Genomic DNA, 13,407 nt, shown 5'->3' on the forward strand with positions numbered 1-13,407 from the left:
GAAGACAAAGGTGAAATTTTTAAATTGAAATAATACTTAAGAATATATGAAATGCTGAGAATAATTTCTCCTACAGTTAAAACAAATGTGTTTTAAGGAGAGAGAAAAAAATAAGCTCCTCAAAACTTGCAAAGCAGAACATGGACTTAGTAACTTATTAAAAACTATACCCCTGATTTTCTTTTTAGAAAAAAGAAATAGTTTAAACAAGGGCATGAAACACATTTAAGATTAAGACTAATAATACTCTGCTCTCACTGAAAAATACTACTAGAAAAAAATTAAATAAAATTTCAGATATTTCTATTTAATGTGGGCAAAATATACAATGTTTAGTTCTGAAATATAAGCTAATAATTTATTTTCATTCATAATATAAAGTGATTTAGGTAAAGTTTACTTTTCCTAGTACTCAAAATTAAACAGGAATTGTTTTCCATATCTAAGAATTATAATGGTAATGTGTAATAAAAGTTTAATTTTGCTAAACTAAAGCTCAAATAGATTCAAATAAAAAACATGAAAATATCTAGATTAAACAATAAAACTTTAATTTTTGTTATTTTGCAATGACACTAGGTTTACTTTTTCTAACATTCAAAAACACTAGCCTTTTATCAATATAAAACTATTTTAAAAATCACAATAGACTCTTTTATATATAACTTAGAAAAACCATTTCACATGATACACTCGTAACACTCAGGAAATTTCAATCCAGAAAGGGACAGTCTCCCTGAAACAGAAAAAGTTCTTTCTTTTTGTCACCTCCAATCCTCATATATAATCTTTATTTTACATCATTTACATAGAAATATTTATCACAATCTGACAGGTAGATAAGAAAAAGAAAATTTTTTGCCTTCTAAAGCTCATCAAGTAAATTTACTCAGTCTTCTTAGTATGTTTCTTTTGAACTTTATCTGAAGCATCAGCTATAGGTTTTGAGGTCGATGAACCAGTACCATTGAGAGACGATTTTGTTTCACTTCTCTTTTCACATGATGAAAACTGCTGCTGCCAGCCAAACAGGATCCGATTCAATGTATCCTCAAAACAAGCAAAAGGCATAACAGCAGTCTCTGTAATCATCATGGTTATCTGAAAAAAAAAAGTTCAATTTTGAATTTAAATACAAATGTTTTCTGTTTCCTAAAACTGAGAGGGGAAAGTGAAAAAGAAGAAAAGATTCAAAACGCTTTTTTTTAATTGAGGTATAATTGACATATAACATTATACTAGTTTCAGGTGTACAAAATGATTTGATATCTGCATATATTACGAAATAACCACCACAATAAGTCTAGTTAACATCCGTCACCATATACAGCACACAAAAATTTTTTTATGTGATAGAATTTTTAAGATCTACTCTCTTTGCAACTTTCAAATATGCAATACAGTATTACAACAGTTACCATGCTATACGTTACACACTGTTGACTTATTTGTTTATAACTGGAAGTTTGAACTTTTTGACTCCTTTTAACCCATTTCACCAAGCCTCGTCACTGCGCCCCCCCCCCTCACTCCACTTCTGGCAACCACTAATCTGTTCTCTGTATCTATGAGCTTGCGTTTTTTTAAATTTTAGATTCCACACATAAATGAGATCATACTGCATTTGTCTTTGTCTCATTTTTTTCACCAGGCATAATGCCCTGGCTATGATGTTAGCTGTGGGCTTGTCATATATAGACTCTATTATGTTGAGGTACGTTTCCTCTACACCCACTTTGTTAAGAGTTTTTATTGTAAATGGATGCTGAATTCTGTCAAATGCTTTTTCTGCATCTATTGAGATTATATGATTTTTATCCTTCATTTTGTTAATGTGATATATCACACTGATTGATTTGCAGATGATGAACCATCCTTGCATCCCTGGAATCAATCCCACTTGATCACAATGTATAATCTTTTTAATGTATTGTTGAATTTAGTTTGCTAATATTTTGTTGGGGGTTTTTGCATCTATGCCCATCAGGGATATTGTCCCATAATTTTCTTTTCTTCTGGCATCCTTGTCTGGTTTTGGTTTCATGGTAATGTTGGCCTTGTAAAATGAGTTTGGAAGCATTCCGTCATCTTTTATTTTTGTAAGAGTTTGAGAAGGATTGGTATTAATTCTTGTAATGTTTGGTAGAATTCACCAGCAAAACTGTCTGGTCCTGGATTTTTATTTGTTGGGAGGTTTCTGATCACTGATACAATCTCCTTACTGGTAACTGGTCTGTTCAGATTTTCTATTTCTTTGTGATTCAGTCTTGACAGGTTGTATGTTTCTAGAAATATGTCCATTTCTTCTAGGTTGTCCACGTTGTTGGCATATAAGTGTTCATAGCAGTCTCAATCCCTTGTATTTTCGTGGTATCAGTTGTAACGTCTCCTCTTTCATTTCTGATTTTATCCACTTGAGTTATCTCGTTTTCTTTCTTGGTGAGTCTAACTAAAGATTTGTTAATTTTGTTTATCTTTTCAAAGAATCAGCTCTTAGTTTGGTCTTTTCTATTGTCCTTTTAGTCTGTATTTCATTTATTTCTGCTCTATGTTATCTCCTTCCTTCCATTAACTTTGGGCTTCATTTGTTCTTTTTCTAGTTCCTTAAAGTATAAAGTTAGGTTATTTGAGATTTTTCTCATTTCTTGAGGTAGGCATTTATTGCTATGAACTTCCCTCTTAAAACTACTTTTGCTGCATCCCGTAAGATTGGAATGTTGTATTTCCATTTTTGTCTCAAGGTATTTTTTTGATTTCTCTGTTATTTCTTCACTGACCCACTGGTTGTTCTATAGCATTATGTTTAATTCCCACATGTTTGTGATTTTTCCAGTTTTCTTCCTAGTAAACAATTTCCAGTTTCATACTATTCTAGCTGGAAAAGATTCTTGATATGATTTTCATCTTCTTAAATTTATTAAGACTAGTTTTATGATCTAACATATGATGAATCCTGGAGAATATTCCATGTGTGTTTGAGAAGAATATGTATTCTGTTGCTTTTGGATGGAATGTCCTGTCTATATCTTTAGTTAAGTCTATCTAGTCTAATATGTCCTTGGGGCAATGTTTCCTTCTTGATTCTCTGTCTAGTGATCTATCCATTGTTGTAAATGAGGGGACTTCAATAAGTCCCCTACTATTATTGTTTTGCTATTTCTCTCTTTTAGGTCTGTTAATATTTGCTTTATATATTTATGTTGGTACATAAATATTTGCAAATGTTATATATACTCTTATTAGAAATGACCCCTTTATCATTATGTAATGCCCTTCTTTCTAATTAGTCTTTGTTTTAAAGTCTATTTTGTTTGCTATAAGTATAGCTATCCCAACTTTCTTTGGGCTTCCATTTGCATGGAATATATTTTTCCATCCCTTCACTTTCAGTCTATTTCTCTCCTCACATTTGCAGTGAGTCTCTTGCAGGCAGCATATAGATGGGTCTTATTTTTTTTTATCTATTCAGCTACTCTATGTCTTCCGAATAGAGAATTCAGTCAATTTACATTTAAAGTAATTAACAAGTATGTACTTACTGTCATTTTGTTAATTGTTTTCTGGCTGTTTTGTAGTTCCTCTCTGGTCCTTTCTTCTTCCCTTGCTCACTTCCATTATGGCTTGATGACTTTCTCTAGTGGTATGCTTAGATTACTTTCTTGTTATCTTTTGTGTACATACTACAGGTTTTTGCTCTGTAGTTATCATATTTTCATATAACAACTTATGTTAGTGACAGTCTATTTTAAGTTTATAATAAGTATAAATGCTTTGTAGTTATCATATTTTCATATAACAACTTATGTTAGTGACAGTCTATTTTAAGTTGATAATAACTTAAGTATAAATGCATTTTAATATTCTATATTTTTACTCTCCCCCTCAATGTTTTTTGTTTTTGATGTTACATTTTACATCTCTTTATCTTGTGTGTATCCCTTAATTATTATAGTTAGTTATTTTTACTACTTTTGTCTTTTAACATTCATACTAACTTTATAAGTGATTAATCCACTACCTTTACTATATATTAACCCTTACCAGTGAGATTTATATTGTCATATGTTTTCTTGTTACTAATTAGCATCCTTTCCTTTCAGCCTAAAGCAGTCCCTTTAACATTGTGTGTAAGGTCAATTTAGTGGTGATAAGCTCTAGCTTTTGCTTATCTGGAAAAATTCTTTCTCTCTCCTCTAATTCTGGATGTAACTGCCAGGTGGAGTAATTTAGGTTGGGAGTTTTTTTCCTTCAGTGCTTTGAATATATCATGCCACTCCATTCTGGCCTGCAAAGTTTCTACTGGAAATATCTGCTCATAGTCTTATGGGGGTTCCTTTATACATAACACACTGTTTTTCCATTGCTACTTTTAAGAATCTCTCTTTGTCTTAAACTTTTGACATTTTAACTATCATGTGTCTTGGTGGGATCTCTTTGGGGTCCCCTTATGTGGAACTCTCTGGGCTTCCTGGATCTGCATGTTTGTTTCCTTCCCCCAGATTAGGGAAGTTTTCAGCCATTCCTTCTTCAAATAATTTTTCTGCCCCTTTCTCTCTCCTCTTTCCTTCTGAGAGCCCTGTTATGTGAATGTCAGTCCTCCTGATGTTGTCCCATAAATTCCTTAAGCTATCTTCACTTTCTTTCATTCTTTTTCCTTTTTGCAGCTCTGATTGGGTGAGTTCCACTGCGTGGTCTTCAAGTTCACTGATCCTTTTTGCTTCTTCTAGTCTGCTGTTGAACCCCCCTAGTAAATTTTTTAGTTCAGTTATAATATTCTTCAGCTCTGTGACTTCTATCTAGTACTTCCTTATATTTCCTATTTTCTTTGTTGAAGTTCTCACTGTGTTCAATATGCATTCTTAATTTAATCTTCAGCAGAAGCAAATTAAGTTAGGTTCTGGAAAAAAAATCTGTTCTCTATAAGTTTACACTTAATTAATGGAAAAGAACATAACTCATTAACAATAATACAAAATACCACATTTTTGAGTGCCAAATGAGCAGCATAAGCAAAAAAATACATTTAGTATTGAAAGGAAATAAGAAGATAAAATATCATTTACAGTCTACACCAAATGACCAAGAATACCTATTATTACTATGCACTTAACATGTGCCAGAACTGTGATAAGTGTTTTGTATTACCTTATTCCCTTTAAATGTAATCCAAAAACTACTCTATTATTACTCTCATCATAGAGAGGTGGAACTGAGGTTTTGACAGGTTAAGTAACTTGCTCAAAGTCACAGAGCTAGTATGTGGTTAAGCAGTTTGGAACACTCAGATTTTGAGTTTGATCACTAAATACACTGCAGTTTATCATTATCTAAAGTCACAGACTTCCAGTAAATTGTAGAATCCTGCCAGTATGAGGGACTATAGTAAGTCTCTAGCCATCCAATTTTTTCCATATATATTTATATATATAAGCAACTGAGACACTGAGAGATAGAATGGAGTGCTACCAATCTTTTATCTGGCAAAACGTATAGTGTTCAGAGATGTTTAGATTTGCTCAAGAAATCATACTGGTGCCAAAATGAATCTGGGACAACGTTATGGACTAGAATGGTTCCCAAAAGCCCATAAATTTCCAAGGGGCAATTCCTCCAGCAGATCTCCGATAATGAATCAAACTAGATATTTTTGGAATTAAATTTTCACAGGAGGTCCCTACATAATCAGCTTTCCTGAGGACAATGGAAACAAGAGTAAATTCTTATTATCTGCAATATAGTCTAGGTAGTGGGGAGTTGGTGACAAAGTGGGTGTCTATCACAAGAGGAATGGATAAGTGAAATGTATACTGTGTAATTGTTAAAAATAATAAATTGTAAAGTTATATGGAAAAATTCTTAAAATATATTGTTAGGTGAAAATGAGACGAAGAACAAACGCTATAACGTACTATCATTTATATAAATTTAAAAATGCATGCACACAGCATTGTGAATGTACTAAACACCACTGAATTGTATAAACAGCTGATTTTGTTATGCCAATTTGACCACAATAAAAATAAACAAATAACAAATAAACCTTTTTTTAATGCATGCACATAAACTACAGGCCAGCTGTGACTAAAGAGCTTATATCAGACTCAGTATCTCAACAAAACCAATATAAAAGACACAAATACATAAAACAACTGTAAAAAGACACTGGAGAACAACCAATACAGGTATAACCTGGTGGGGTTATGATCCCTAAAAGAAAGGAAGTTGAACAAAGTGAACTCCACATTTATCCTGGCTTTTTCTTTTAAGGACATGTGTCAATTCACAGCATAGGGAAGTGAAATGCAGAAGTCCCAAATGGGTTAAAGAGACAGAGGCTGGAGTCTGAGAAGGCCAAAGCGTCTAGCACTTGAGAGCAATAACAGCTCAAAGAGGAGTGAACCACATTAAGTAAGCCCCCAAGTCCATGCGTAGTCTGTGCTGGAGGAGTTTACCAATGCTAAACTGCAAACATAGAAACAGATTTCAAAAACCTAGCAGAGAACAACAGCTGGGAGGCCAAAGAGCTGAGCAGCCCACTGCTTGGTTCTGGGAAGACAGGTTGGAGTTCAAAGCCAGGCAAGGTGGACCTGCCCAGGGGTACACCTCGGGCTTAAACTGAGACCCCAAAAGGGTCACATTCTAGAAAGGCAAATCTGAAACAGAATAGCACTAACAAAGCCTAAAATCCACAGGATTAAAATAATCTGCTTGTGCATTACACCTGGCTGCCAAAACAATGTTGAATGTAATCCCTGCCCTCAAAAATCTTACAGACTAGCCAGAGACAGCCAAGTAAATCAGTAATTACAAAACCGTAAAGAGTAAGTGCAGTAATGGAGGTTTGCCCAGAAACGTTAAGTAAGGGATATGGATTTGGAAGTCGTTACCATACAAGTAAAAGGTAAAGGCATGAATTAGAATGTAATCACCTGGAGAGAATATACAGTGAGAAGAGTCCAAATATAACGTTAACCTCCAAGTTTATACCATTACTGGTTAATATCTAAGAAGAATTTCTTTAGATTAAATTATTCTTTAGAATAAATAGTTACAATGAGATGTATTGGCAATAATTATCCTGGTCATAGCTTGACTTCATGGACGGCCAACAAAAAACAAAAGAATTCAGGTCAAACAATGGTCCACTGTCAGGAAAACAGCAATGTCTTTTTACAAAATCCAAAAGAGATGAGTGTCAGGATCTAAAGTACTTCCTGAGAACATGAACTATACTAAGTATTTTTCAAAGTCGAGTTTTAATAGAATCTCCACTCCCAGTAGACTCATCACTCAGCTAAGGAGTACTGCTGGCATCATAAATTACTGCTGAGACAGACTTATGAGGTACATGGATGGATTTCTGTGAATTCAGCCTCTTCTTAGGGCTTAATTCAATAAGGTGACACAAATATAATGGTGACAAATGGAATGAACCCTTATTCTTCTATAAATAAAATATAAAACTGTCTCCCTATTTAGCAAACTATTAAAAGAAAGAGCATATTACCTAAATTAAACAGCATTTGACTTCATAGTCTCTTGCTTAAAAAGGGAAGTAAACCAAAGAATGTAGAAGCCCTAATCTGATATTTAAACATATCCTAAAATACAAATTAATTCCAGTAAAGAAATTGTTTGTGCTCTGCCACATTCTTTTTTTTTTTTTAACATCTTTATTGGAGTATAATTGCTTTACATTGTTGTCTTAGTTTCTGCTGTATAACAAAGTGAATCAGCTATACATATACTTAATATCCCCATATCCCCTCTCTCTTGCGTCTCCCTCCCACCCTCCCTAACCCACCCCTCTAGGTGGTCACAAAGCACCGAGGTGATCTCCCTGTGCTATGTGGCTGCTTCCCACTAGCTATCTATTTTACATTTGGTAGTGTATATATGTCCATGCCACTCTCTCACTTCGTCCCAGCTTACCCTTCCCCATCCCCGTGTCCTTAAGTCCATTCTCTATGTCTGGGTCTTTATTCCTGTCCTGCCCCTAGGTTCTTCAGAACCATTTTTTTTTTAGATTCCATATATATGTGTTAGCATACGGTATTTTTCTCTTTCTGACTTACTTCACTCCATATGACAGACTCTAGGTCCATCCACCTCACTACAAATACCTCAATTTCATTTCTTTTTATATTCCATTGTATATATGTGCCACATCTTCTTTATCCATTCATCTGTCGATGGACACTTAGGTTGCTTCCATGTCCTGGCTATTGTAAATAGTGCTGCAATGAACATTGTGGCACATGTCTCTTTGTGAATTATGGTTTTCTCAAGGTATATGCTCAGTAGTCAGATTGCAGGTCATATGATAGTTTTATCTTTAGTTTTTTAAGGAACCTCCATACTGTTCTCCATAGTGGCTGTATCAATTTACATTCCCACCAACAGTGCAAGAGGGTTCCCTTTTCTCCACACCCTCTCCAGCATTTACTGTTTGTAGATATTTTGATGATGGCCATTCTGACAGGTGTGAGGTGATACCTCATTGTAGTTTTGATTAGCATTTTTCTAATGATTAGTGATGTTGAGCATCCTTTCATGTGTTTGCTGGCAATCTGTATATCTTCTTTGGAGAAATGTCTATTTAGGTCTTCTGCCCATTTTTGGGTTGGGTTGTTTGTTTTTTTGATATTGAGCTGCATGAGCTGCTTGTATATTTTGGAGATTAATCCTTCGTCAGCTGCTTCATTTGCAAATATTTTCTCTCATTCTGACGGCTGTCTTTTCGTCTTGTTTATGGCTTCCTTTGCTGTGCAAAAGCTTTTAAGTTTCATTAGGTCCCATTTGTTTATTTTTGCTTTTATTTCCATTTCTCTAGGAGGTGAGTCAAAAAGGATCTTGCTGTGATTTATGTCATACAGTGTTCTGCCTATGTTTTCCTCTAAGAGTTTTATAGTGTCTGGCCTTACATTTAGGTTTAAGCCTAGGTTTATCTCTGGGCTTTCTATCCTGTTCCACTGATCTATATTTCTGTTTTTGTGTCAGTACCATACTGTCTTGATTACTGTAGCTTTGTAGTATAGTCTGAAGTCAGGGCGCCTGATTCCTCCAGTTCCATTTTTCTTTCTCAAGATTGCTTTGGCATATTCTTTATATAATATCTCATGTTATATGATTTCAAAATATGCCCAGAAAAATGTGACCTAAAATATAAGTTCCTCAAAGGCACAAACAGTACTCATGTAATTTAAATCCTCTATAGTGCATAGCAATGAGAGTATAATGAATGAAAATACTTCTACCTCATATGAATAATTCAAAGACTATTACAATATATCTATATAAGCAAAATTTGCATAATTAATCTTTCTCTCCACCCAGAACATACTTCTTCCTGCCTCCATCTGCCCAAATCCAAACAATCCTTTGCAGGGCAACTGCAAAGTGTCTACTCCATTAAACCTCCCCCAATGCCCTCCAGTGAAAATCACTTTGCCCTATAATTAACTTCTGGTACATGGCATATTCAGCCTGGTTTTCTGGTTACTCTATGCTTTCTTCATTGGTGATATCACTCACTCAGACATTAATAATTATTAACCTGAATGACTGTCAAATAAATCTTCAGATCTTCATTTTTATAAATCTCTTCAATAAGTTGGTTAAATAAACTGTTCATCTGGTAGTACAGTCTTAGATAAATAAGTATGAGAGAATTAAATACAGAGACACCTATGAAAGAGCATTTTAGTCATTTATCAGTCAGTCAACAAATATATATTAAAAATCTACTACATGCACCAGACACAATGCTAGGGATACAGTGATGAATAAAACAAACTTAGTCCGTATCCTCATAAGTTTAAAAGTACAATGCCTCATATTTCTTTTTAGACAATAACATCTTGAAGACAGAGTGTCTTATTCAAAGTTTACATGTCCAATTGTATCCCCCGAAAGGGCCTAATACAATTGTCCCTCATTCATGTGTTCAACAAAATACTCTACTATCTGAATACACCTCTCAACAGCATGCAGCATAACTGACCAGTCCATCCTTCTTAATACCATCTCCTGGTTTTTAGCAGCTTCTTTCCCATTTCTCATTCTGGATCTTCCTTCTCTAAATATTAGAAAATCTCATGACTCTGTCCTCTCTCCAGTCTCACTCTATGCTTTTGTCCCTATGTAATGTAACTGCCACCCTAAGTTAATTTATAAACTGAATACAATCTCAATAAAAATACCAACAAATTTTATTATGGAGTTAGACAAACTGCCATTAAAATTAGTGCCCAATTCTCTCTCTAAACAGGATATGCAGCCAGACTTTAATTTTTGCCAATCTGATGAGAAATGCTATCTGAGTGTAATTTTCATTAATATATTCCCAAATGAGTGTCACATGTTTTCATATGTTTAAGAGACATCATATCTTTGTTGTGTGAATCGTCTGCTGATAGACTTCTTTCAATTATTTATTAGGCTTTTAATCCTTTATCCCTTAATTTTTCTTAACAGTTCAAGAATGTTTATGAACTGCTGAATATTCAGGGTTCTACTAGAGATGTTTTTTATTTTTTAAGGCTAAAATCTTGTTATGAAATATTTCTTAGAGATAAAAAGTATTTGGAATACAGGGGTTTTTTTTCAATTTTTTTTACTGAAGTATAGTTGACTATGTCGTGTTAGCTTCAGGTGTACAGCACAGTGATTCAGTTTCTCATATTTATATATTTATATATATATATATATATATATATATATATATATGTGTGTGTATATGTGTGTGTGTGTGTATGTGTGTGTATTCTTTTTCAGATTCTTTTCTCTTACAGGTATTACAAAGTACTGAGTATAGTTCCCTGTTCCATACAGTAGGTCCTTGATGGTTATCTTTTTTATATATAGCGGTGTGTATATGTTAAACTTAAAAGCTTTTGTGCAGCAAAGGAAACCATAAACAAAACAAAAAGACAACCTACGGACTGAGAGAAATTTTCAAACGAGGCACTAACAAGGGATTCATCTCCAAAATATACAAACAGCTCAATATCAGAAAAACAAACAACCCAATCAAAAAATGGGCAGATCTACACAGACATTTCTCCAAAGGAAACATACAGATGGTCAACAGGCATATGAAAAAATGCTCCATATTGCTAATTATCAGAGAAATGCAAATCAAAACCACAATGAGGTATCATCTCACACCAGTCAGAATGGCCATCATCAAAAAGTCTACAAATAATAAATGCTGGAGAGGGTGTGGCAAAAAAGGAACCATCCTACACTGTTGGTGGGAATGTAAATTGGTACAGCCACTATAGAGAGCAGTATGGAGGTGCCTTAAAAACTAAAAATAGAGAGGAGCTTCAAGATGGCAGAAGAGTAAGATGTGGAGATCACCTTCCTCCCCACAAATACATCAGAAATACATCTACATGTGGAACAACTCCTACAGAACACCTACTGAACGCTGGCAAAAGACCTCAGACCTCCCAAAAGGCAAGAAACTCCCCACGTACCTCGGCAGGGTAAAAGAAAAAAAGAAAAAACGGAGACAAAAGAATAGGGAATGGACCTGCACCAGTGGGAGAGAGCGGTGAAGGAGGAAAGGTTTCCACACATTAGGAAGCCCCTTTGTGGGCGGAGACTGCCAGTGGCGGAGGGGGGGAGCTTCGGAGCCACGGAGGAGAGCGCAGCAACAGGGGTGTGGAGGGCAAAGCGGAGAGATTCCCACACAGAGGATCGGTACCGACCAGCACTCACCAGCCCGAGAGGCTTGTCTGCTCACCCGCCGGGACGGGTAGGGGCTGGGAGCTGAGGCTCGGGCTTCAGAGGTCGGATCCCAGGAGAGGACTGGGGTTGGCCACGTGAACACAGCCTGAAGGGGGCTAGTGCGCCGCAGCTAGCCGGGAGGGAGTCTGGGAAAAAGTCTGGAGCTGCCGAAGAGGCAAGAGACGTTTTCCTGCCTCTTTGTTTCCTGGTGCGCAAGGAGAGCGCCACATAAAGGAGCTCCAGAGACGGGCGAGGGCCACGGCTATCAGCGCGGACCCCAGAGACGGGCATGAGACACTAAGGCTGCTACTGCAGCCACCAAGAAGGCTGTGTGCGAGCACAGGTCACTATCCACACCGCCCCTCCTGGGAGCCTGTGCAGCCTGCCACTGCCAGGGTCCCGTGATCCAGGGACAACTTCCCCGGGGGAGAACGCACGGTGCACCTCAGGCTGGTGCAACGTCCTGCTGGCCTCTGCCGCCACAGGCTCGTCCCACATTCCGCACCCTTACCACCCCCCCCTTCCCCCCCACCCCCCCCACCCCACCCCGCCTGAGTGAGCCAGAGCCCATGAATCAGCTGCTCTTTTAATCCCATCCTGTCTGAGTGAAGAACAGATGCCCTCAGGCAACCTACACGCAGAGGCGGGTCCAAATCCAAAGCTGCCAGGAGCTGTGCGAACAAACAGGAGAAAGGGAAATTTCTCCCAGCAGCCTCAGGAGCAGTGGATTAAAGCTCCACAATCAACTTGATGTACCCTGCATCTGTGGAATACCTGAACAGACAACGAATCATCCCAAATTGAGGAGGTGGACTTTGGAAGCAACGATATATACACTTTTTTCCCTTTTTCTCTTTTTGTGAGTGTGTATCTGTATGCTTCTATGTGTGATTTTATCTGTATAGCTTTGCTTTTACCATTAGTCCTAGGGTTCTGTCAGTCCTTTTTTTTTTTATTACTTAAAAAAGTTTTTATTCTTAATAATTATTTTTTATTTTTTATTGTAATAACTTTATTTTATTTAATTTTATCTTCTCCATTCTTTCTTTTCTCCCTTTTATTCTGAGCCATATGGAGGACAGGCTCTTGGTGCTCCAGCCAGGCGTCAAGGCTGTGCCACTGAGGTGGGAGAGCCAAGTTCAGGACACTGATCCACAAGAGACCTCCTAGCTCCACGTAAAATCAAACAACGAAAACTTCCCAGAGATCTCCATCTCAAAGCCAAGACCCAGCTCCACTCAACGACCAGCAAGCTACAGTGCAGGACACCCTATGCCAAACAACTAGCAAGACAGGAACACAACCCCATCCATTAGCAGAGAGGCTGCCTAAAATCATAATAAGGTCACAGACAACCCAAAACACACCACCACACGTGGACCTGCGACCAGAAAGACAAGATCCAGTCTCATCCACGAGAACACAGGCACTAGTCCCCTCCACCAGGAAGCCTACACAACCCACTGAACCAAACTTAGCCACTGGGGACAGACACTAAAAACAACAGAAACTACGAACCTGCAGCCTGAGAAAAGGAGACCCCAAACACAGTAAGTTAAGCAAAATGAGAACACAGAGAAACACAGAGCAGATGAAGGAGCAAGGCAAAAACCCAACAGACCTAACAAATGAAGAGGAAATAGGCAGTCTACCTGAAAAAGAATTCAGAGT

The 13,407-nt window shown here is 36.8% G+C and overlaps 1 protein-coding gene across 1 annotated transcript in view; it reads right to left on the reverse strand.

Moving 5' to 3' along the window:
• Positions 1–530: 530 nt before the first annotated feature.
• The window catches only part of TMEM38B (transmembrane protein 38B), a 67,420-nt gene continuing 54,543 nt past the window's right edge, over positions 531–13,407 (reverse strand). Inside the window, exon 6 of the mRNA XM_082471218.1 lies at positions 531–1,101. Coding sequence (XP_082327344.1) covers positions 886–1,101 — 216 coding nt within the window. The 3' untranslated portion in view covers positions 531–885. The remainder of the gene's footprint in view (positions 1,102–13,407) is intronic.

This window comes from Balaenoptera physalus (assembly GCF_965194825.1).
Source record: "Balaenoptera physalus genome assembly, chromosome: 7".
Taxonomy (NCBI): Eukaryota; Metazoa; Chordata; class Mammalia; order Artiodactyla; family Balaenopteridae; genus Balaenoptera; species Balaenoptera physalus.